The sequence below is a fragment of the Neomonachus schauinslandi genome, chromosome 7, assembly GCF_002201575.2.
Source record: "Neomonachus schauinslandi chromosome 7, ASM220157v2, whole genome shotgun sequence".
Lineage (NCBI taxonomy): Eukaryota > Metazoa > Chordata > Mammalia > Carnivora > Phocidae > Neomonachus > Neomonachus schauinslandi.
The window spans coordinates 35,924,784-35,951,181 of record NC_058409.1 but is presented as its reverse complement, the minus strand read 5'-3'; the positions used below and the strand labels follow the sequence as shown (position 1 = coordinate 35,951,181).

The window sequence follows — 26,398 nt, the reverse complement described above, 5'->3', positions numbered from 1 at the left end:
AAAATGTATAAAGAAAATATAGCTCCCCTTCTTGCTCTCTCCTCATCCCTACTTCCTGGTCAAGACAACTTCTATCTGCAGTCTGATACATAAGCTTCTAGATTTTCCCTACCCAGTATGGTAGCCACTAGCCACACGTGACTATAAAGCACTTAAAATGTGACTAGTCAAATTATTTTAGTATATGTGCTGCCGAAGCGAGCACGCGACTAGTCAAATTATAATGTGCTGTAAGTGAAAAATACATACTGGATTTAAGACACTTAGTATGAAAAAAGAATGTTAAATATCTCAATAACTTTTATATCGATTTATATGTTGAAATGATAATATTTTGATATATTGGACCAGATAAAAAATATATATACATATTTTTTATTTTAGAGAGAGAGACAGCACGTGCACGCGCAGGGAGTAGGGGCAGAGGGAGAGGGAGAAAGAGTCTTAAGAAGAGTCTGTGCTCAGTGCAGGGCCCAAAGTGGGGCTCGATCTCACGACTCTGAGGTCATGGTTTGAGCTGAAACCAAGAGTCAGATGCTTAACGGAGTGCAACACCCAGGTGCCCCCAAATAAAAAATATTTTTAAGATTGATTTCACCTTTCTCTTGATTTATTTAATGTGGCTACTAAAAATTTTTAATTACATATGTAGCTCACATAACATTTATATTGGAAAATGATGTTCTCGATTTATTGCTGTGCATATTGCTGTGCATACATGCACAAACACATACGAAACATAACTTTTAACAAAAATATGTATATAGCACATATAAATATGTTTGGCAAATTGCTTTTTTCATTTAGTGGTACTTTATGGACATGTTTTATTAGCATATGTAGAGCTTCCTTGTTTTTAAAAATGGCTATAATATTCTTTTTATAGATATATATCTTTGTTTAATTAAGTCCTCACTGATGGGGTTTGGGATTGTTTACATTGTTTTATTTTTTTTTAAGATTTTTTTGTTGATTTAAGAGACAGAGAGTGTGAGCAAGCAGGGGAGGAGCAGAGGGAGAGGGACAAGCAGACTCGGGGCTGAGCATGGAGCCCAAGGTAAGGCTGGCTCACATGACCTGAGGTCGTGCCCTGAGCCGAAATCAGGAGTCGGATGCTCAACTGACTGAGGCACCCAGGCGCCCCTCCAAGTGTTTTCTTTTATAAACAATGATGAGTGTTTGAGAATCTGTGCACAAATACTGTTAAGCACTTTGCTAGTATTTCCCAAGTGAGGTTATTAAATTAGTAAGTACACACATCTTAAATTTTGACAGATTAGGCCAAATTTTATCATTTTGGAGGGTCATGGACTTTTTGACATTCTGAGGAAGGCTTTGGACTCTCTCCCCAGGAAATATCACAGAGGCAAACATTCATACAGTTTTTTTATAGAGTGTCAGGAATTCAGGGATCCCCTGAGATCAAAGTTAAGAGGTACATTTCTAGGGAAATAATCCACCATAAATTCAGCTTCCAAGTGTCCTCACTGTTGACTACAAAAGAGAGAGAGAGTGCCACAAAGTCATCTGCAGATAATCCTACATAGTGCTCAAGACTCTGCACCTGGCATTAGACAGACCTGGATTCAAACACCCTCTCTACCACTTACAATCTCTGTAACCACAGGAACATTCCTTGAACTCAATGAGCATCAGCTTCTTCCTCCACAAAGCAGAGGAATAATGCCCACCTATGGGGTCTGGCACTTGGCATGTACTAAATAAATACTACTTCATTTTTGGCAATTTCTGCTGAATGACTTGATCTTGCAGCGTCTTCGTTCCTCTGACAGAGACAATAGACTGTTGTCAGTGCCCAGCTGCTGGTCAGGGACTGACTTGGGCAGAAGTCCTCAAAGGGCAAATTCGGAGAGTCAACGGATACCTATTCAGAGTTTACTTAAACACTGGGAGCCTTTTCTCCAGCAACACTCTTGTTTTGAAGCAGTTACCTAAATGGTTGCCTAAACAGTCTTCAGCTCATATTCGGACTTCTGTTTCATTATCATTGTTCCAACTGACAGATTTTAACCTCAAGTATAAAAGCTAAACAGTTCTTATTCCCTTAAAGGGTCTTTGGCTCGCTACTTATAATTAATTACTCCTGTTTGTGTCATGAGTTTCCATCTTATATCTCTTCATTCCCACCTATAAAATGTGGGTTCTTCTGAGTGCCAGAACTGTATCTCGTCTCTCCCCAGTGTTCGGTACAGTGCTGGATATAGAATGCATATTTTAATTCTTGTGAACTGGAATCCCTGTCCAGAGGATTCTTAACAGAGGAGGGAGTTTTTATTCAAATCATTCCTGTTGGTCTGCAAATAACGACAATAAAACAACAGCTAACGTTTACTGAGCACCTACAGTGTGTCGAGCATTGTTATAAACTCATTACACACACCGTCTTCCTTGATTCTCATGGCCCCACGATATGGCTGTTACTGATTCCACTTTACAGTTGAGGGAACCGAGTCTCCAAGATGGATCTCAAGTATGTCACTTCTGTCTCCACTGCCACCACCATCTCTCTTGGCCATGTTCTCCTAATAGGTCTTCCTGTTGCCACTTTGCCCTCACCCAGTGCTTCTCACCAAGGCAGCCAGAATGATCTTGAGAAAATGTAAACTGGGTCATCCTGTTTTCCTCTAGAACATCAGTGGCTTCCCATTGTCCTTAACATCTGATTGGGTCCCTGCCTCCCCCTTTCCTTCCCTGTGACTCCTTTCTCCTTCTTTCCAAGGCTTATGTCCTATCCTCTAGCAGTTCATTCTGCCCTCCTCAGGACTTTTGCACAAGCCATTTCCTTTGTCTCTAATACCCTTGCCCATCTCCTCAGTTGGCTTATCCTGACTTACCCTTTATTTCCTCAGGAAGTACCTTTTTTGGTCTCTGATCCTCATCTTAATTATGTCTCCCTCCTCAAATATCATCCAAAGTATCCCTCCTCGTGAGAAGGCCACAGCTTTCAAGGCTTTTCCTTGTTAAGACCAACTGCACTTAAAATTATGTATTTATTTGTGTGTTTCACTACCTAACACTAGACTGCATGCTCCATAAGAGAAAACTGCATATACACTTTTCTCCACTGTGTCTCCCCCTGAGCCTGGCAATCTGTCTGCCATATGGTGGTGGCTGATAAATAAATATTTGCTGAAAGGATGAATGATACTTAGAGTAGTTAACGTAAACACTGACTATATTAGTTCTTTTCAGCTTTAAAAACCTTACAATGCCCAGTCTAATGCTCTCTGTGCAAAAGGCAACGTTTATTGAAATGATTACAATCGAAATTCAACTTTCTTTTTCTTCTCTAGAGAGAAGACTGCCATCACCCTCGTCCAAAATGATGATGGCTTAGGGCGCCTGGGTGGCTCAGTTAAGCATCTGCCTTTTGTTTAGGTCATGATCCCAGGGTCCTGGGACCCAGCCCTGCATTGGGCTCCCTGCTCATCGTGGAGTCTGCTTCTCTCTCTGCCCCTCCCTCTGCTCGTGCTCTCTCTCTCTCAAATGAATAAATAAAATCTTTAAAAAAACTCCCCAAAAATGATGATGGCTCTAGATAGTAAAATGAAGATTGCTCAGAACAGTTTTACAGGGATTTGTAACACAGCGTGTTAACTGACTGTTTACTGTGGGGCTAATATAGCCCCAGATGAACAACTAAACTCACATCAATCTTCATTTGATGACTACTTATAGAATCAGACACAGCCTGAGGGTAAACACCACCGACAAAACATGGCAGTGCCATTTCTAGGAGAAAAACTGAAGAACTACAAACGGCTAAGATAGGGTTCTTCTAGTTTTGGCTTTCTGAACAGCTCTGTCAGAAAGAGCAAATCCTCAAAAATGAGTTTGCTACCTCATTTAATTATTCTCAGAACATACAAGAAAATGTTTTTCAACTGGAGCATTTTGCATGAAAACTAAGCGGAGCCCTGAGGTGGATCACTGAAGGATCCACAGCCTAAAGAGACAAGGGCAAGTCTCTACAATCTGCTTACTTCTTTTTCTGTAAGCAGAACTTAACTAGAACTGCAGTTTTTGGATGTTCTGGTGATATGGAGATGTTACAATACAAAACCCGAAACATTTAGGGGGAACTCCAAGGAATCAAAGAGCTGGGGGTGAGGGACAAGGTTGAGGATCACCTGACAACATTTAATCCAGCCCCTTGTCTTTGGGAAACTTGAAAAGTAATTATAAGTGATGGTAGGAGGGGTTCTGGTACTTAATCAGCCTGAGAGGAGGGTAGTTTTTCATTACATTAAAACCAGTTCTCTTCTGCAATAATTTAAGTGTATTATGTACTATTTGTTCTCAGTGTGGTTAGGACACCTTGTACTATAAAGTTAAGATCAGCTGATCTTAATCCCTTCAGTCATAGGAACTCTTTTTTTTTTTTTTTAAAGATTTTATTTATTTATTCATGAGAGAGAGAGAGAGGCAGAGGGAGAAGCAGGCTCCCAAGGAGCAGGGAGCCCGATGCGGGACTCGATCCCAGGACCCTGAGATCATGACCTGAGCCGAAGGCAGACGCTTAACCATCTGAGCCACCCAGGAGCCCCGGAACTCTTCCTTATTAGTACAAGGGGAAGGTTTATGCCAGCCTACAACTAACTCTTAGTTGTAATGACAGTCATTCATTTATCCATCCATCCCTCCACCCATCTGTCCATCCATCCATCCATGCACCCATCCATCCATCCATGCACGCAGTGTTTATTTTGTGCAAGACATAAAAAAAGGAAGAGTTGAACATTGCAGAGTCATTGCCCGCTAGGAATTGAGTCCAGGAGGAGAAACAGACAAGAAATACTCAGACTCTTTTCTTCCTCCTTCTCTTGCCCCCTTAGTCTGTTTCTTTTTAAAGGATTTTCTGAGTTTTAATATGGTGGTGCAGGGGGCAGAGGGCATAAAGCAAAAGCATGTGTATATAATACATATGAAGGCAGGGCAAGGTAGTGCGAGCTGGGTTAGGATACAGGAGCTGAAGAGGGAGACAGAATCTCGTGGGGACCAACCGAGAAGATTTTCCAAAGAGGCAGCATTTGAACAGGACCTTAAAATGTTCGAGCAGGATTTTGATGGATTGATTTGTGAGGTGATGAAAAGGCTAGATGGAAAATGAGAGGGTTCAGGGAAATAATAAGGAGTTGGGGGGTGGGTACTTTGAATTTTGGTTCCCTTTTGCTTTTAACTGTTGTGCTTGAAAGTTAATAATCCTAAAAACGTACCAGGATTTAAATGTATTCTTCTGGACATATTTTTCTGTGCAGACCCTCTTCCTCTTGTAAACCACCTCTCCTGTATTCCCTAATAATTCTGCTCAGTCCCTGTGGTGCCGGAGGGCTGACCCCACCCTGCCCTCTGGCTTGAGGGTTGGCTGCGGGACCTAGTCCTGACTAATCAGAGTATTCTTTCTATCCTATTCACCACAATTGCTCAGAGAGGCACACTGGACCCAAGGTAAGCTAATTGGAGTCTTCCTGGTAGACCTGTCATGGAAGAAGACACCCTCCATTTCTCTAAGATTAAGAGCTTTAAGAATAAAGGAAACAGTCTACAAAACCAAAAGACAACTGACAGAATGGGAGAAGATATTTGCAAATGACATATCAGATAAAGGGCTAGTATTCAAAATCTATAAACTTACCAAACTCAACACCCAAAAAACAAATAATCCAATCAAGAAATGGGCAGAAGACATGGACATTTCTCCAGAGAAGACATCCAAATGGCCAACAGACACATGAAAAAGTGCTCAACATCACTCAGCATCAGGGAAATCCAAATCAAAACCTCAATGAGATACCACCTCACACCAGTCAGAATGGCTAAAATTAACAAGTCAGGAAACGACAGATGTTGGTGGGGATGCGGCGAAAGGGGAACCCTCCTACACTGTTGGTGGGAATGCAAGCTGGTGCAGCCACTCTGGAAAACAGTATGGAGGTTCCTCAAAAAGTTGAAAATAGAGCTACCCTAGGACCCAGCAACTGCACTACTGGGTATTTACCCCAAAGATACAAATGTAGGGATCCGAAGGGGCACGTGCACCCCAATGTTTATAGCAGCAATGTCCACAATAGCCAAACTATGGAAAGAGCCTAGATGTCCATCATCAGATGAATGGATAAAGAAGGTGTGGTGTGTATATATATATATAACGGAATATTATGCAGCCATCAAAAGACCCGAAATCTTGCCATTTGCAACGACGTGGATGGAACTGGAGGGTATTATGCTAAGTGAAATAAGTCAATCAGAGAAAGACAAGTATCTTATGATCTCACTGATATGAGGAATTCTTAATCTCAGGAAACAAACTGAGGGTTGCTGGAGTGGTGGGGGTTGGGAGGGATGGGGTGGCTGGGTGATAGACATTGGGGAAGGTATGTGCTATGGTGAGCGCTGTGAATTGTGTAAGACTGATGAATCACAGACCTGTACCTCTGAAACAAATAATACATTATATGTTAATAAAAAAAAAAAAAACAACTTTGGGGGAAAAAAAAGAATGATGTAGACTTTGGCTGCCAGTATCTTCCTCCTGGAAAGAACTTCCCTGAGAATGAAGAAAGCAGCAGCAGGCAGAGGAGAGAGACAGAATTCAGATCACTGTGAACTCATAGATCCCACCATGCCTGAGATCCACTCGTCAGATCTCCATGAAACCGATCCTCTAGTCACCCTCTCTCATTTTTTTTCAAGTTAGTTTGGCAAGGAATTTTGTAAATTACACCCGGAAAGGTCGTCCATACGTAGAGCTGACAAACTGTGTTGATGTAAAGGAAATTTCCTTGGATACACTGGTCTAAACAGTATCAATATAAAAATTGACATCAGGTTGACACATCTGATTTGGCCAACTTCTCTTTCTTACTGAATTGACAGCCGCAGTCAGCAACTTCAGTTAAAATGACACCACCACTGTGGTTACAGTACATGCCCCCAAGTGGGTGCCCAGACTTCTTTTTTTTAGACCAAAGCTAAAAAATTCTTTTGACCACTCATCACAATGATTATTTCCTATATTTTAGGTATTTCGGTCCTTTCATTCCAAAGAATCCTGAAATAGTTCCCTATCTGCACCTAAAATACGGAGTGTTACTTCATCCACTATGGCCATGTTCTCTCTCTCTGGCTCTCTCCCTTCCCCCAGGCCAGAAAGAGGCAGGAGTAATCTGGAGATGAGTTGAAGAATGTGCTTTCCAGAGAAATGAGTAAACTCTTACGACTCAACACATCCTTATTTTTACTACCAAATTAGGGAGACTGTCACAAATGACATCTAAAGATGAACCCCTTAGGATTTTTCCCCACTAAAAACTCTTTTGTTAAAAAGAAAAAAAAAAAAAAGAAAGAAAGAAAGAAAAGGATGTTTGCAGGAGAGCAGTGGCTCCTAAAAAATCCTCCTGTCTTCAAAAGTGATACCAGTTTGGCTTCTTAACTTTATCTCCATGGTCAACTTTGCAAGAGTCAAGGCTGGGTGGTGCTCACCACAGGAATATGTGTTAGCAAAGCTAATTTCAGCATCTGTATAAAAATTTCCATCAGTTGCTGCTGCTATCAAATATCACACTACCTGTGAAAGCTCTTTGAGGGATTGCATTCTAACTTCCTGCCCTGTTTTCAATGAAACTGAGAATTTATTTGCCATCTGCCTTGCCTATTGGGTTCTTTTTGATCCCAGTTTTGACCCTGCTAATGTATCTTTAAGTGCCAATAGCAATTTTACATCCTGTTAATATTCTTCCTAGGCAAGAATCTCATTTTCTATTTCAGTAGACTTCCATTGGTAAAACTGCCAGATTTCCATTTATCAGAAATGCTATGTTCTTTCCCCCTACCTCCGAAAAAGAAATTTAGACAGTCACAAAAGACTAAGTGAGGTAGGTCAACCTGGCCATCTTAAACAAAAGTTCAGGGAACAAACTTTCATATGGAGGGAAATGAGGAGGACATCAGACTTTAATTCCATCTTAGTCTTGTCAGGATCGGACACAAAGGAGTCTTAGGATTTAGAATCAGGCCTTATTTTTTAAAGCTTCTGGGTCCTTTCAGTTTGACAGGTATGTACTAAGTGCTAGGTACTGAACGAGGTGGTGCTGGAAGAGACTTTCCTTCTCTCCTGGTGTTATGGAGCTGGGACGGTGTAAATCTGAGCTGTTGCTGTGTTTCTTACAGTACATACTCAGGATTCTTTTGAATGCCCTGTATCTGAACCCCCTTTCTATGTTTGGGAACTCACCTACATTATAAATCTTGGTGGGTGGCAGAAACTGCCTCAAAATTAAGAAGTTCAGATGCCAGCTTTATCAGTATAGCTTGCAGTCAGGGATTTAGGTTTTGTCAATTGAGAGACCTAACTTGAATTTCAAATTGGGAGCTAGTGACACAAAGAGGGGACCAGGCTAGACTCACCTCCATTTGGTGGCAAGGTGGCAGAGTTTACTAAAGCTAGGGTGACCTCCAGTTGCAGCAGTAGGAGGAACAGGGCCAGGGCAAGCCTCAGTGTTCAGTGCCAGTGGGGTCAGCCCTGGAAGGCAGCCCTTGGTCATTTGGGGCATTGTTCCTGCCAAGGTGGCCTCAAATCAGGCTTTGCAACCCTCCTAGAAGTTCTGTGAACTACCTCAAATCCTTTTTTATGAATCCTGTCTCTTGAATCTGTTTTTGCAGTAGATTCTATTGTTTGTAACTAAGAACCCAGGAGGATGCACCTTCTTCGATGCGCATCATGGAAAATGTCATTTGCAATTGGAGTGAATGATGCCAATATACAGAAAGAAGTGGAATCAAGACATGGGAGAGTGATGTGAAAGGACAATCTGGGTCCTTAAGAGGCCCTGAGGTTGCCACTCTTCGAGCTGACAAACTCCCACTTTCGTTTGGGGTAGCCTGAGGTGGGTTTTAGTAACTTGCAGTTGAAAGAGTTCTGCAAACACAGATGAAAGCAAATTAATACTATATATGGGAGGCTTGAAAATATTCATCTCCTGTGACCCAGTGATCATTTTTCTATTCTTTGGAAATAATTTAAAATGTTAAAAAGCAACACACACACACACACAACACCGAAAACCAAAATCGTTGGAGTGAGGCAAATGGTTGCCTACAAAAGTGCTTTTGGATAACAATATCCATGATGTTGGAGGCACTTGCGGCTAATTCCATGCTTAGCGTTTTCAGACCTTTTGTTCTTCATTTGAAACCATGGTTTCATTGCTACTTAGTTTTGGTCTGTCTCTCTGTTTAGCTTCTCCCTTGTGCTGTCCCCTGAGTCTTTGGAAACTGCCTTTTGAGGCTCAAAATTGGCATAAACTGTGAGACTATGTAAATGGTTATTTGCTTCTCAGACCAAATTGCAGTTGGGCTCCAGAGGTCTGAAAGTGCCCTGAAGAGGCCACAGTGCAAAACACTACACATGATCTGAATGTGTTCATGCTTCTAAAAATATTCTTTATGCTGAAATCTGCTTTGGAGGCCTCTGACCCAAGCCCAGCAAACTAATTACAATGGTTTGTGGAAGATGCAAGGCTGTTTGGTAACACACAAAGTGCTCAGACTGTGATTCAGGAGACCTGGAGTTTGGTCCTTGTGCCTATTCACTGTACAAATGTGTGGCCTTGGAAAGTCTGTTCTTCTCGCTAAGCCTTAGACTTCACGTGTGTGTAAGACACCGGGTGAGATTTTTTTTATAGCCCTTTGTGGCTCTCAGCACCTATGCTTTATGATTCCTTATAAGGTAGCATTTTTCAAAAAAGCCTGAGATGAACTCGATTTAGGAGTGCCTTTACACAGTACTCAGTCTAGGTCGGGCCTCAGGCAGAGTCATGGGAGGAATTTGCTTGGATGAGTTCCCCTTTGAAGGAACCTGTCCCAGAGTCCTCAGAGTCAAGTCTCCTGAACCAACTCCCAAGGCTGGGAGCCTGACTTGGCCCTAATTCTGCTCCCAGCTGGAGGCACCTGGGGAGGTGATCTGAAGTGATGCTGGGACACCTTACTGATTCAACTTTATAACCTACCATTTAATCTCAAGAACAACCATTTGAAGTAGGTGTTATGCAACTTTACTAGGAAGGAAACTGAGGCCCAGAAAGTTATAATGATAGTCAGCAAGTGAGAGAGCTGGGATTCAAACCTGTGGCTTTGGGTTTTAATGCCTGCGATTTTCTCTCTGTCTCACAGACATCCTGCAAGTGAACACTGTTGAAGTGAACAGTGATGTACACATTCAGAGAGAGTGACATGTGGCTGATCCCCACCCCTCTGTCTTAATGCTACAACAGAGCTCCTTAAGAGCACTGACTTTGGCCAAATCCACCTTTGTCTCTTATTCTTGGTGTGACCTTCAGCAAGTTAATCTTCCTGAACCTAAGTCTTCTCACCTGTAAAATGGGGATGAAAGTAATACCTCATGCAGAGGTTACAAGAGTTAAATGGAAGTGCTTAGCACAGTGAAGGTGAGTGACACATTAAGAGGCCAAATTGCAGGAGGTTCTCATGTTTCTGCTCTCAGATTTGCTCATGTATCCATCCACTTCTCTCCATCACTGCCACCATCTTAGTCCAGGCCCCCCAGCCAGAAGACTAGAATTGATCTTCTACTTCCATCCTTGCCCCCCAGATATTAATCTCTCACACAGGAGCCAAAGTATATATTAAACTGAAAGTCATGTCAGCTCTAGTCTTGGATCTTTCTCATTACAAGTAGGATCCAATCTCCTTTCATCACCATGGCACCTTGGTCCCTCTAGACCTTCCCCTGAAGCCTTTTTTCATACTGCTCACCTTACTGCTACCCCCCCCCCCCCCGCAGTCATCTGGGTCTCTAGTCAGTTCCCCAGACTCTAGGCTCCCTCTGCCCTCTGGGAACAGGGCTCAGGATGTTCTCCAGAGCTGCAACCCAGTTCTCTGCTCTTCACTGAACTGTCTTCCTCTCATCCTTCAGGTCTCAGCAAAAATGCCTCCTCTTAGCAAGGCATTCTTTGACTACTCTGGTCAGAAACCTTCCCTTTTATCCTCTATTTCAAACCTTTGTGTAGAGTTAGTTTATAGAGCAAGCTTTATCATATTTTGTCATTATTTTGGTAATTCAGTGTGTATGCATGATGCAGATGGTACTCAACCCACATTTTTTCAGATACTTTTACCACTTCTGTGCAATCCAGCTTTACTTCCAATAGCCCACACCTACAATTTTGTAGGAAGCCTTCCCTTGAGCTTCTAGAATCTACTTTGTTCCTTGGGGCAGCTCTTAACCAATGACTGACAGATATATATGGGTATAAATACCCCAGATCTTTCACTTCTTGGCCAGGATAATTCTGAGCTTCTTCCCAGAGCTTTCCTAAAGGATGAAGCTCCAGTCACCCCCTGTGGTAACTAGCTTTATAACACACCTTTACTAGCCACCATCCCTTATATCCCCACTCTCCTGCCAATGTCATTATACCTCTCAAATAATCTACAAGCACTCAATCTTCATGACAGGGTCTGATTCTGGGGGAACCCAACTAAGACCATGGGGTTTTTGGTTCTTTTTATCTATTCTAGGAGAGTGTACATTATATGTCTATCTTGTTTATGGTTATATTGTAGTGCCTAGTTTAGTATCTGGTACCTAGTAAACAATATATGTTTACATAATGAATGAATACTAGTGGTATTACTATTGCAATGCAAAATATCTTCCTTTTATTGAGTTTATTTTATGCCAGTAACCTACCATGCCCCCACAGAAATGTTAACTGTGCCCGCCAAAACTTAGAGCCAAAGGAAAGGTATTTTCTCTGGTGTTTTCAAGAATAACATTCCTGCGGGCACCTGGGTGGCTCAGTTGGTTAAGCCACTGCCTTCGGCTCAGGTCATGATCCTGGAGTCCCGGGATCGAGTCCCGCATCGGGCTCCCTGCTCGGCGGGGAGTCTGCTTCTCCCTCTGACCTTCCCCCCTCTCATGTGCTTTCTCTCTCTTATTCTCTCTCTCTCAAATAAATAAATAAATAAATAAAATCTTTAAAAAAAAGAAAAAAGAATAACATTCCTGCTAAAGTGTTGTTTTAGCAAGGCTTGTTATACCTAGAGGTTCTTTACCAGGAAGAGATCCCAAGAGAGATTCTCTAGGAGTGTGGCAATTCTTCCTGAAGCCACCTGAAACCCAGTGTATAGATACTTCAGAGATCTTTCATATGACAAAACTCTGTAATGCTTATTTGTGCATGGTTTAAACAGAAAGCAACTGGACCCTGGACCAGGTGCCCTCAGCGAAATAAGATGGGTACCTATGCAGAGAGACTGGCAATGATAATAGGGAAGAATAACAAAAATCATTCACATGTATTAAGTATGCATGTATGGACCAGTCCTTGAGTGTGTCACCTGTAATATCTCATTTAATCCTCAGAGCCAATGTATGTGGCAGGTAATGTTACCCCATTCTCAGAGGGAGAGATCAGGGCTCAGGGAGATTAAATGACTTGCCTAAGGTCGCACAGCTAACAAGAGGTCGAACTGGGATTTTTATTAACTATTCGACTTCAGAGCCCCTGCTCTTATTCCTCAATCTCACCCCCTGGGTTAAGAATACTTAAAACCAGTTTACCAGATGAACTAAGTGAAGTATTTCAGCCTGGAGAAAATAAGAAATAAAAATAAACTGCACCTCTTTTAGTTGCCTTCAACAACCTATAATCACTCATGGAAAGAAAGGACAGGTGTGTTTTGTTGGCTCAATTTCAGGAAGACTTTTCTAATACTGTTGCCCAGAGGTGGAGGGAATAGAGTATGTTCAGGCACAGAAAACTCCCCCACACTGGAGATTTAAATGCACCAGTTATGTGGCAAGTCCGAGAGGACTGAAGCACAGGAGAGGTGGATGGCTGGCTTGGAGGCTATTTAAGATCTCTTTTAGACATAGAATACAAAGGAATTAGAAGACTCGCTCAATCCCTGCACATGTGGTCGGTATTACGTAGTTCTGGGATGACAAGATTTATAAAGGACAGGACTTGAGAGAAATTTACAAATGCCACGTTAATACATTAAAGAAGGTATGTGCTATACATACTCTTTGCATAAGAGAGGCAGAGCTAGTGTTGCTGCAAGATTAACCAGCATAATGTCAAGAGTGGTCAAGAATGTGGGCTTGGAGTCAGTCTATAGGAGTAACTTTGGGCAAGCTACTCAAGTATTCCTGAACCTCAGTTTCCTTATCTGTAAAACAGTGTTGCTCTGTGGATTTAAAAGCTTTTGCAGGTAAAGTATTTAGCACAGTCCCTTGAAGGCTCTAAGGGCTCAAAACTGGTACCTACTTTTCCAAAAACCTTTATTTCTGAAAAACATAAATCCAAATTCTTGTGCATCATTTGTGTATTCTGTAAAATACAAAAAGGACAAATTTTACATTTGAGATGTTAGAGTCTGGAGGTTCAGAGAATCTGGGACTTTTCCTGTAACTACAGTAACTGCTAACATCTATTAAGCACTCAGATACATTTCATGTCACATGGTTGGTTTTCGGCTAAGGCAGGATTAGAAGCTGACTTTCCTGAATTTCAGGCTCTTTTTGTCCCCACCTATAATGGACCATTTTGCTTGTCCAGATGACAGGTTTCCAAAAGGAATGGAACATAAATATTTCGTTCTGACTCTGTTTACATTTCTAGGCAAAGCAGACCAGTTTGGGGTCAGAGCTTGTTCTAACTCCTGATAACGTTATCTCCCCAAGTATTCTGCCCTTGTGCACTTGGCCACTTGATCAGCTTGCCTCCCTTTCCTCCTTGTCCCTCCCTGGTTTCTGTTACCCCAGCGTAGATCACAGATGCAAACTTTTCTGCCTTTCTCTTCTCTACCCTCCTCTTTTCTCTGACTCCACTCCCCCGTCTCATTTCCCTATTCACCTAAACTCATTGCTACTACTTAAAACCTTAAATTTCTGACCAAGTGGCACCCAGTTAAGACATAGCACATCATTAACATGGAAATGGGTTGGCCACAGATGATATTATGGTCTGGAAGCTTATCAGCAACATCAGAATTGTAGTGTTGGTGCCAACAGGTACCAACCAGCAATGGCAGATAGTGCAGAGCTCTGTGGAGCTCCAAGGGAACCACCGTGCTTGTCTTGGTCACCTGGACTGATCTGGTTAAGAGCCCAGTCCTTGGATGCAGGCAGACCTGGTTCACATCCTGGTTCTGACACTTCCTAGCCACTTTTCTAAAGTGGGAAAATACCACAGACTCCACAGTTGTTAGGAGAATTCAAGGAAAACCATGGTTATCTTGCACAGCGTCTGGCACCTGGTGTGAACTACATGAAGGCCGTTGGCTAAGGTGCTGACTGATAAACATGTCCACCTCCTCTCTGGCTGCTCTCCTTCCTGGTCCCTCCCTCCTTGCCCCAGCAATCAGGACAAGCACTCCATAGGATGAAGTCTACTTGATTCGCTGGGCCTTGGCATAGCCACTAGAACGGGGAAGCTAGGAAACCCAGAACATGTCTCAACTGCAGAATTTTACGACAATGAAAAAAAAAATCCTAGTGTTTCAAAATCTTCAGAAAATAAAACCAAAACAATAAAAAGATGTATGTTTAATCAGAAATTCTTTTCTAATATAAAAGAAGATGGGCAATGTCCTTTCTATTCAAATGCAGGCTCCTGTGTCCTGAATCTTTCTATGATTTCTCAGGAGGAAGAGAACATGGCCATCTCCTTCCATTCTTCACTCACCCTACTCCCCCTGCCTTCAAGCATGGAACCAGTCTACTTGGATTTCCTTCATGTATGGGAATTTACCAACCCAAGGAGAAACTTGAAATTCAGAAGATTGTCCTTCCTGCTTCTCTAGAAAGCCAGGAAGGGAAGTTTTTTCTTCTGTCCCTCCTTTTCTCTGCCATTCCTGTTTATTAAGCAAAAGTCCCAAATGAGATTCAGTGCAGCCTTGCCTTTCTCAGATCCACACAGCTTGTTAGTATCACAAACACCCCTCCTGAACACAGCTCTGCAGAGTTCTATTCTTGCCCCATGCCCACTGATTCTGCTGCATTGCCTTGGCAACCAATTAAAATACTTCTATGTGTGTACCAATATCATCCTTAATTCTGCAAATCCAGGGCAGCTTGCTCAGAGGGTTGTGGCACGTCAGGCAGTTGGTGTTCTCTCTGGCTCCATTCTGGTTTGACTTCTTTTTTCACCTCCCAATTACCTCTGAATCCCCTGCAAGCACCTACGTGCCATTCCTAACACACCTGGCTTGACATCAAGAAACACCCTTGTCAACAAGACAGGGGCTGGAAAGGATCTGGGGGACAAAATGGCTGGTATATCCCCTTTCCCTCTAGCCTCAGGGGAAGACATCAGGAGCTCTTCAGCCATGAAGCTGCTGAATCTAACTGCAGTTTCGTGCAACATGGCAAGCAGCATACATTCAGGATTTAAATATTTACTGAATGCTGTTTGCATTTCAGCCAGTCTGCTAGGTACAGAGGAGACAAAACACCTCCTTAACCTTCTGGAGCTTATAGTTCAGTAGGAGAGAGAAGTGAGTGGAAAATGCTATACCGTCTGATGCGTGCTGTGGGAGATAGAGGACAGCACTGGGGCCTCTGGGAAGCTGAGGAGGAACCTATGGCCAGATTAGGATTTGGAAAGAGGGCTGACTTCCCAGAGGAGTGAAGGTTACATTGAGACTCTGAGACCTAAGGATGGGTAGGAGTGGCCACGTGGGCCAGTTTTCTGACTGGTGGACAGTTTCATTATTGCCTTCTCTAACACTGGCAGTCTGGCTGAACCCCTGGGCTGGGGTGATCTATTTGAGGCACCCCAGGAGTATATTCCTTATTTCTCCTGATCTCCAGGCTAAAGTTTTCCCATGAGCCTCTCAAGGAAGAGTAACAGTGAATGGTCCAAGTTCTCTCACCTCTTCTCTTGGCTTTCCATGCTGCACACGTGGATGGTGGTTGAAAGGCACAGTGTCCAAAACCAGCAGTATCAAGACCATGATGCCAGAACTCACCACCCAAAGTATGTGCCTCTCAATTATTCTGAGGGTTGCAATCCTCAGCATCGTGGGTTTCTGTGAATGCTTGGGTGATCAGCAATCAGACCATCTGCAACCTCCATAACTGCCCCAAACACAAATAGAGGATGCTGTAAATTTTTATCTGTAACCATTTTCTCCCATTTTGTTGTCTCATATGAACATAAATTGAGCGCAAATCTCTTATGTGAAAGTAGAGACAACAACAGCTCTCAGGGGCTTGTAGAATGTGTTCAGTGAGATTTCGTTTAAGTACTTCACCCAGTGTCTGACCCACAGTAAGTCCTTTAAGATTTATTAACTGCATCATAATTTTTAGTTCACGTGTCTCTCTTGAAAGACCATAAGCTCTTTGGGAGCAAGGATCATATCTTATTGATTTTTGTTCATCACTAGAGCCCAGCAAAGGTCTTATTCATAAAAAGCATTCTATACATACCTGTTGAATGAATGGGAAATAACAGCAACAGTGCCTCACATTCATTGTCACTGGGTTTACTGTGTGTCATGCCCCGTGTTAAGAACTTTACACAAAATATCTTGATTTATCCTCCAAATGAGACCCTGATCGCTGTCACTCCATGTCTACAACGCGGAAAATAGCAGTCCAAATGCAGTAAGTGTGGTAGTACTTTAGAAGGGAGTGCAAGCAGACAGTTAACCTTTACTAGGAGCTTACTTTGTCCAGACCCTGGCTAAGCACTTTACAGGTATCACCTTGTTAAATCCTCCCCCCCAGTAACCTGAGGAGGTGAGCTTTCTGTTTCCCTTTTATAGCGATGATTCTCAGAGTCGCTCAGTAACTTGCCCAGAGGCACACAGTCAGGACATGAGTTGAGAGCCGTTGTTTTGAATCACAATTTACTTATTTACTTATCTTATTGGAAGACTAAGATCAGAAGTAGCAGAAAATTGGAATACATATTTTAAAAACAATACTAAAATGCCTATTCTCTTATTCAGAAAGAAGTTTTAAAATATACACACACACACACACACATATACATACACACACATATGTACTTTGGGCAATGGAGAGTTCTTGCTTAACTGGAAGAGCTTCAGTATGGAATGTTGAAAAAGTTCTGGAGATGAACAGTGGTGACAGTTGCACAACACTGTAAATGCATTAATGCTACCAAGCTGCATACCTAAAATGATTGAAGTGGTAAATCTTATGTATCTTTTACATACGTGTGTGATGTAGGTTTGGCAGCACAAAAGGTACAGGCCATGTCCCCACGGAATGCTGCCTTCCTTTCATACTGGAACCCAGGTCAATGCAGCTCATAACTCTGCTGGCAGATTCTTTCACAGCCTCTTCCTTTCTGTCATTGGTATCCCTGTGACTAAGTGTCAATTAACTCAAGATAACGTTTCTCCCAAGATCAAAGGAACGTATAAAATTTGTGCTATCTGACGCAAAGTTTAGCCATACGTGGAGTGGCATTTCCTATGTTCTTAGTAGGTTAGCAGTTCATGAACTAAGTGGTTTTGAACTTGGCCCACTGTGTTTTCCAGAGAGTGCTGTCACCCAAAAAGGTATTTAATAAGGTGATTTACATCTAGAAGATTTCAGTTACTGTCTGATGTTAGGCCCAATATAATGTGCTGCTCATTCCTCACATAGCTCTCTAATGGTTGATTCATGAAGAGTTCATTCCTGCATCCTCAGGAGTTATTCCATGATAACATGAAGTCAACCACAGACATGAAGGTACTCATTTATTTGTTCATTCATTTACAAGACATTTGGGGGTTCCTAATATGGGCCAGGCTGTGGGCTGGGTGCTCTGAGCACAGTACTGAGAGACCAAAGAAGTTGCCCGTTCTCCTTGTGCTTGGATAAAAGCTTGGAGAAAAGACAGCGATCGGAGGTGAACTCAGCTATTATTTGAGTCCTGGAGTCTGAGCCCATGAGCATCTGTGGTATGAGGCTGCAACCGTGTGAGCTTTGAAGACAGAGCCTGGTACAGAGCAGGCACTTAGGAGCATTCTGTTGAACGTCCTGGCTTCTGAGCTGGGGATCTGGAGCGGTATGACCCTGGGGCTGCCACAGAGACCCAAGCTGCAGGAAGCTGCTCATGACAGATGGACTTGTCTTTCTTTCCTTGCCTGTGTTCTACCCCTTACTTTGTATGCACCAGCTGGCAGTCCTACATGCTAGGGTTATCGGGTATCCCAACCATTCCAATGGGGAAAAAATGGCTTTGTCTGCCAGTGAAGTGGAGACTGCTCCTCACTTGCCCGGTGAGCTCAGCCATCCACTTGGAGCATTGTTTGGCTGCACTGACTCCATTAGGCAGATACAGTCCATGGGCCACGAGATGACACGGAACCAGTGTGGCTGTGGAGAGACTATATCATACAGAGCACCTGACATGTGTCTTCCCAGGGGTGGTTTGAGGCTAGGTATCCAGTCACCTGGCCTGTTCTGCATCTGTTTCCTTCTCCCTCTCCTCCAACTTTGATTCTACTCCAGATATTCCTGTCCTGTCCTGCCTTTCCTAGCACCCACGTGCCCAGGATAGATGCTGCCTTTTCACCCCCTGACCATGTCCTTCCTAACCATTAAAACACCTGTTTTTTCTAGGAAGTTTCTTTTGATTGGCCAAGCTTCATTTCCCTCAAACTGAACCACCTCATTGCCTGACATTTTAATAAATCATCACTCTTGAGTCTAAGACCTCCTTGTCTTAACTGACCTTACTGAGTTATAATTTATAGAGAAAAAATGCACTACTCTTAACTGTATAGTTTGATAAATTTAGGCAAACCTATACGCCATCACATAAAACATTTGCATTACCCCCCCCAAATCACTATATAGTTTTGCCATTTCTAGAATTTTATATAAATGGAATCAGACAATAAGTAAGATGCTCCTTTTCTCATATCGTAACATTTCTAAAATTGGATGTATCTTACAGTGAATATCCAACATGGTAGCTTCCTTTTTCCTTAAGTGCTATAACTAAAATGATAACACATCTTCTAATGGGTAATATCTTTGAGTCAGGGATATGTGTGTGTGTGTGTGTGTATCACATATGTGTGTGTATATATATATACACATATGTGTATATACATGTATACTGACTAGTTGGTTTTGCCACCAGAACCACCAGGTGGTTCAGTTTGAGGGAAATGAAGCTTGGCCAATCAAAATACATATACATGTATACTGACTAGTTGGTTTTGCCACAATAAGCACTGGGAAGGTGAGAATCTTAACTTTGCTGTGTTCCCATAGTGCTTATAGCTGGACACTGATAGGAGCTAAATAAACATAGAGGGTGGTGATAGTGAGTTTCAAACAGTATTCCAAAAATATCTTCTAATGGCAAGAACTTGCCTAAAACTCTTCTTGGAATGAGGCAGGAGTCTCTAACTACAATATCAGGTTCTCTTTGTGGGTTCAGCTGCCTTTGCATTAGTATGAGACATTTCCCCAAATTTGTTGCATGGACAATTAATATTATTCAAGGTATTAATAAAAGGGAGGAGAGGGGCATGCCACTGTCAAAGAAATTTGGGAAACATTTCTTATTATAGTTTTCTGCTTAGAGATTCACACTTCATCAGCATGCTAAAAGTTCTGACAATGCTGCTGCAAAGGAAAAAATGTTTAGCTCTTTTATTTTTTTGGTAAAAATTTTATTTAAGAGAGAGAGAAAGAAAATGAGTGGGGGAGGAGGGGCAGCAGGAGAGGGAGAAGCAGACTCCCCACTTGAGCAGGGAGCCCAATGCGGGGCTCGATCCCAGGACCCTGGGATCATGACCTGAGCCAAAGGCAGACGCTTAACCAACTGAGCCACCCAGGCGCCCCTCCTTAGCTCTGTTTTAAGCTTGGGTTTGTCTGGCCCCGGAGCTTTAAGGAACATCCATCCATAGTTTGTAGAATACGCCTCGTGAAAGACTGCTCTAATATGTATGCATGTTTTTTAAAAAAAAATGAGAAAGAAAGGGAGAAGACAAGGAAAGCGAGGAGAGCTGTATTTGAGCTGGTCCCAGGTCAGCCCAAAGCTATGTAGTGGCGTCTGCAATGGGAGGGATGAGGAGTAAAAGGGCTGAACAAGCACTCTCCCTCCCGCTCTCGTAATCTCTCTTTATCCTATGAAGGGACGTGTGGGCAGGCAACCTTTCCTAAGAGGAAAGGAAAACAACACAAAAATAGGGTGTTGGCTAATCCCTTAGGTGACCTGCCCTGAGTGGTGGATAACCGAGGTTGCATCAGGAGAGCCTGCTGCCCCAGCCCTCTGCCTTGGCCACCCTAGGGGCGTGGAGCTGCTGTGTTTGGCCAACACTTTGGCCAGACAGCTTAAACTGGTGAGAAAACTGAAAGAGGTGATAGGATGGCTCGCTAAAACAGAGAGGAGCCCATCTGTAGGAATTACCCTGGCCATTCAAATGATGGCAAAGTCCTCCTCAAAAACAGCACTGACCCAGTACATGAAGAGATGAAAGGAAATCAGACTGGGCTAGGTGAAATCAGGCAGAGACTATAAGAAGTGTACAAGAGCTCCCTTTCTGTTTTAAAAATATTTTAAACATCATCAGACAGTAAAACAGACTTTTTTTTTTTTTTCCTCCTGGTATATATGCCTGTGAATTTTAACAGACACCTGGACCCCTATAACTGCCACCACCGTCGGCGTACAGAACAGTTCCCTGACTCGAGAAAACTCCCTCATGACCCTTTCTAGTCACATCCTCTCTCACACCATAATCTCTAGCAACCACTCAGAACCATCATTTTCCATCACTATAGTCTTGTCTTCTTAAAACTCCCTTTCCTTTCGCTATCCCCTTTGCTTCATTTCTTAATGGAAGTCTCTGCATGGTTATGTGTGGGTGTGAAGAACTCCAAATCCCATGCCAGCAGGCTCTCTCCTCCACTGTTACTGTTTTGTTATCTTCTGTTGCTAACATTTATCAGCATCTGTGATGTGCCAGGCATTTGTACTCAGCTTTTGACATACATTATCTCATTTTAATCTTACAATAGCCTCATGATAGAGGCACACCATTATTATCTCCATTATACAAATATGGAAACCAGGGGTAAGAGAGGTTAAGTGACCTGCCTAAGGCAAATAATTGAATCCCAGCACAAACCCAGCTCCATCTGATGACATATCCTTAACATTATGGTAAGTAATAAAAGGGAAGGGATTGTAACTAGGAAGGATGTACACAGAGAGAGGTTGGGGGCAGAGCCAATTTGGCGCCATATGGTTTTTAAAAAGATTTGCAAATGTGTGTGAAGGTGGAGAACCATCTGGGCCTCCTGACTTCTCCACCTCAGCTCCTGCCTTTATGTCTTCCTCCACCTGTCACATGCGGTCCTTGCTGACCCAAGTGGCACCTGCTTGCTGTTTTCAGGAGCTTGGGATAGTTTTAGGCCCCTTGCAAATTTTGCAGAAACCACTGTCTCTGTCACAGACACAGCAGCTGAGACCCAGAAAAGGAGATGGATACTTTCTGGTTTCTACTCAGCCTCAAGTCCCTCATGTGTTTTCTGACCTGATTTCTAGCCCCCTCACGTGCTTGCAACACCAGCTGAAGAAGTTTCTAGGACACAGCCACCTGGTCTGTGTGCTGGAGGTGGCAGGTGTGTTTTCGCTGAGCTGGGGCAAGTGAGACAGAAATGTGTGTGGTTGGCATGATGTGTAACAAAGAAGGGAGAAAGTCCGGCCCTGCAAGACCTGGGGCTAGACACATTTGTGTTGGGGATAGAGTCAGGAGAAAGGAAAACTAGAGAAGTTACAGAAGAATCACAGACGTGGAGTGGAAGGTTCTTGACCTACATGAGGTGTTCATTTGAGCTTGTTATTTGGGGAAGTGAAGGTTGCTATCAAGTTTTCTTCTGGAATCAGCTCCTAGCTCCTTAAGGGTCTTGGAAGTGGGCGGCCAAGCCAGTGCAAGCTGGGAAGAATCACACATCTGAATCATAGCCATGGATCATGTGGAGAAAAAGCAAACAGGCCAGAAATCAGGGTACCCGGGACCATCTTTGGGTGACACTCCATTAACAAGCGGGTGAAAGAGGGCGTGCAATTTAGAGTGAGAAGTACTGAGTCACTTCAATAACAATACCAGCTAACATTTACTGAGTAGGAGCCAGTCCCCGTGCTAAGAGCTAATTGACATGAATCATCTCATTTATTTCTCCCAGCAACCCTCTGAAGTAGGCACTACTATTATCTTCAATTCGCGGATGGGGAATTGAGGCCCTGAGGTTTAAGGGGCTCACCCAAAGTATACAACTATGGAGCAGCGGTAGTGGGATTTGAATTCTTTTATTTTTCAAACCTCAGCTTGCAAGCTTCACTGCTTTCCTGCCTGTCTTAATTTCTAAAAATTCACACAGTGAGGAGGAAGCGAGCTCAACTATTCAGGAGGCTGTTATCTTCTTGAAGGCTTGCGAAGTTCCTTTGGCCTGACTGCAGTGAGGGAAGCAGTAAGAACGAGTGGGGTCTGCACAGCCAGTGGCTGTCCAAGACTCTGCTGATCTCGCCTGTTGGTTTGAAGTAACTGCATGCTGTAGAAACCTACAGCCACTTCTCAAGTTTTCTTTTTACCCAATCGGCTTGGGAGGGTTTTAGACAAGTAGGCACAATGGACTGTTTTTTCTCTCTTGGGCTGGCACCATGAAGTGTGACAACTGGTTCCACCTGGCATACTGGCTGGCATGAGAAGCGCCAGGCCTCTTTGAGCCACCAGAAAATCCCGATGAGCTCGTTTATTAGATGAGCCTAGGTGAGCAGAACAGACTTTGGGCTTCACAAACTCACAGGAAGTTAAGTGAACTCTTTCAGAGTGTCAGGTTAACATCATGGCCTCTGGAAGAGGTGTTTTACAAAATGGTACCCTGCGACAACAGGTTATTTATGCCCTCTTAGGGGAGTCCTTTATACTTAGTATTATCCTGGGCTGGACTCATCCCAGACTCAAGTTCAATAATAATACCTATTACACTCTCCTGCGAGGGCTATCAGTCCTTCTGTGTTTTGTGGAATTCCTTGTGCATGGCAGGGCACAATAAACAGTCAATAACAATGTTTACTATGATAATGATCTTCCAAATGCCTTTCATCTAAGGATCTCAAAGTGCTATGTAAACACTAATTAGTTAAGCCTCACAATGGCTCTCTGTTTTTACAATATATTTTCCGATTTTATAGAATTTTAAATTGAGACCCAGCAAACTTAAGTGGCTTGTCCGAAGTCATATAGCAGGTTTAAATTAATGATGATGATGATGCTCTGCATTTACAAGGCATGTGTTTTCTAAGGCACCTAGAGAGTGTTGCAAAGATAGTTTTCACACTATCCTGGGGGAAGGTGGGTAGCAAGTATTACTAGCTGCTGACTACATTGGGTAAAGTGAGGAGGCAGGGAGGGCAAGTAACTTGGTGAGGATCTGCCTGAGGATGCGAGGGCCTCCTCTAACTCTTAGGCCAGTGCGGCAGCCCAGGCAATACTCGGTTCTCTTAGCTGAGGGATGCATGCCTGCTTGTGCCCTTACAGGACAGACGGCCACGTTCTTGGAAGCGGAGACAGGCTGCAGAATGGCAGCCATACTAACATCCAGGAACAGTTTCCTCACAGCCCCATGGAGGGAAGGCAAAAGGGATGAGATGAGCCACTGCAAGTAAGGATGCCTCAGAAAACGAAGGGAACGGGGGTGGTTGGGGGAGGCCACCAGCTCTGCTCTCTGGCGGAATGTCTTTATGAAGGCAGGGCCTGCCTGAAAGCGGTGGCCCTCCACAGCCCGCTTCTGTGTTGCAGCCTCCTGACAAGGACTTGTTCCAGTGTGGCTTGGATGATGGGCACGACCCCGTCACTGGCGCCTTTGTCTGGTGTTACAAGTCCTTGTGAAAGGGTTCCAGGGACATGCAGTATCTTACCGGCTGTCTCTTACATATCACCACCTCTCGGTCCCACAGCTCCCTATGCCAGGAGGCGCCTGGAATCTTCTACAGTTCGAAAACTTGGTAGCCGTGGATACATTTCGTTGCTACCTTTTCTTAACACAGCCACATCAAAAAAGATAAAAACCTGAACAAAAACATTCAAAGATGTTAGGGACTGGCCTCCTCCCAGTCTGGCAACACTTTCTTAGTAGTGAGTGAAGACACTCCACCTGGAGGCAAGTCAGACTTTGCTGAGTGGGGGAGGGGGAGGTTGCTGGGTCTTAGAAATTCAAACGAGGATTTGCTGACCTCAGATAGAGCCCTATTCTCTCCAAACAGGGCACTTGAGAGAAGTTTGCTGCCCTACCCCCACCCGGCCTTTTCCAGGCCTGTGGATTCTGATTGATGACTAGACCTTGGGCTAACAGGAAGCCTGAAAGAAGGGCGCCAAGCCCTTTTCTGGAATGTGGTCACACACACGAGCACAATGGCGATAAAAAGTCTGCAGTGAAGAAATCACACCAATGCCCGCTTCTTCCCGCTCTCATTTTCCACCGGTTCCACATTCCCCTACTGTCCTGGGCAGCCTGGAGGTGCACTGAACAGAAGGAGGGGTGAGCCATTGAAAGGAACATTTTAGAAGAGTGTCCTGAATGCACATCATAAGCCTATTCTCCTTTGCGGGAAGGAATCCGCAGAAGACCCTCCCACCCACTGTTACTCTTCACAATGGAGTTGGGGGACTCTGCTGGTAGCTTTAAAGCTGTTAGCTAAATTAGGTGAGACTTCACAGAATGCAGCCTTGACTTCCTAAGTATGCCAGCGACTCAGGTCACAGCTTTCTCTGTCTACTTTGACACACTGGGGTGTCAGTGCACATAATCCCGCTGGGGTGACAGCGCACATAATCCTGCTGGACCCCCAGGGACTGCGTCCTCCTCTCGAGATGTGCCCTGAACACAGCTTCCCACAAAAGGCTCGCAGCCAGGTCAGATAAAGTCCTCAGGATCCATTCACATGGCTGGACAGAGTGATTCGCATTATCCAAACACCAAGAGCATGACTAGGATCTCCTGTGCGCCACTCCTGGGCCCTTGTGGTCGTGGCAGCCGCGGAGGGGCATTTTATGTACCTTTGATTCATTTTGTAAAGTAAGACATCTGCAGGGCTCCTGTACACGTGTTGGACTTCACAGCCCAGCCTTCCTATCAAGCCGTCCACCCACAGATAACGCTTTCCTCCCGCACAGTCTTCGGGTGCTCAAGTATCTTGACAGCTTCGAACGGATCATGAATGAGCACTGTCACACTAGTGCTTTAGGACTGGGGGTGGGAAGATGGAGTTGGGTAAAATTAAAACAAAACCTGACACCTAACTTCTCAAAGATCTCAAAAGCAAAAGGCAGCCGGGTATGTTTTCTCTCTTTTTCCCCTCCTCCGTGCATTTCCCATGCACTGGTTGGGACGCAAACAGCAGAAGTGAAAGATGAAAAATAATCACGAAGGCTTTCTTTGTGCTACTATCTTCTCGACAAGAAGCAGGGGGAGCCTAGGAGACTTTCACAATTCTACGAATTCCTGGATGGATGAGATAGGCTCAGGATTCCACCAGGTTTCAGTAAAATGATCACTGCCCACAGAAACTCATCTCCGGGGAAATCAGTGGCAGCACTCTTTGAAACATAACTACAGGAAAATACTTCCAGCTGCTGGTATACACAAATCCAACCTCCAAATGGACATGATACGAACAAATAAGATCTTTCTTACCCCGTCCATGTGGATTCTGATATTAGGCACCAGCCGGAAAGGGCTGGACTGCAGACCTCTGGGGTTAGTCCTGCTTTTCCTGCTGTCCTGCGGGGTCAGCACGCCAGGCCTGAGGAGGGAGCCCCCTCTTCCTGAGCTCTGCCCCGAGCGCACACCATCTAGAAGACGCACGAGCAGCAGGTTGGCCGGCAGTGCCTCGATGCTGCAAAACACCAGGGTCCTGCATTCGGGGCACCTCAGCTCCTTGTGGGCCCTGAAAATCCTCTGGAGACATGGTTTGCAGAAGGTGTGCTGGCAAGGGAGGACTTTGGCTGTGACATCAAGCTTTTCAAAGCACATGGGGCACTCCAGAAGATCAAGTAACGTCAAATCATCCATTTTATTTTAAAACTCCAGTCCTGACCTGGAGGGGCAAAGTCCGCATTGTAGGGTGAGCTGAGCCAAGCAGGCAAATCCAGTCTCTTTGGGGAGCGTCAGAAGTCTTGCCTGTTTGAATGAGAAAGGGAGAGAGGAAAAAAATGTGACTGCTCTGAGAGGTATATCCCACCTACATGGAGGCAGTGTCTCATAAGGCAGTTTGCAAGTACTTTGTTCCAGCACCCAAGTTTCAAATGACTCATTCTGATTCAGTGCTAGCAGGTAGAAGGCTCAACTCTTGGCTGCTGGAGG

General features: G+C 43.9%; 1 protein-coding gene across 3 annotated transcripts in view; it reads right to left on the bottom strand.

Moving 5' to 3' along the window:
• SH3RF2 (SH3 domain containing ring finger 2) overlaps positions 1–26,398 on the bottom strand; it is a 128,015-nt gene that overhangs the window by 100,570 nt on the left and 1,047 nt on the right. For all 3 annotated transcript variants that reach the window (XM_044916757.1, XM_021702047.2, XM_021702046.2), the window contains exon 2: positions 25,730–26,215. In XM_044916757.1, coding sequence (XP_044772692.1) covers positions 25,730–26,107 — 378 coding nt within the window. In that variant the 5' untranslated portion in view covers positions 26,108–26,215. The remainder of the gene's footprint in view (positions 1–25,729; positions 26,216–26,398) is intronic.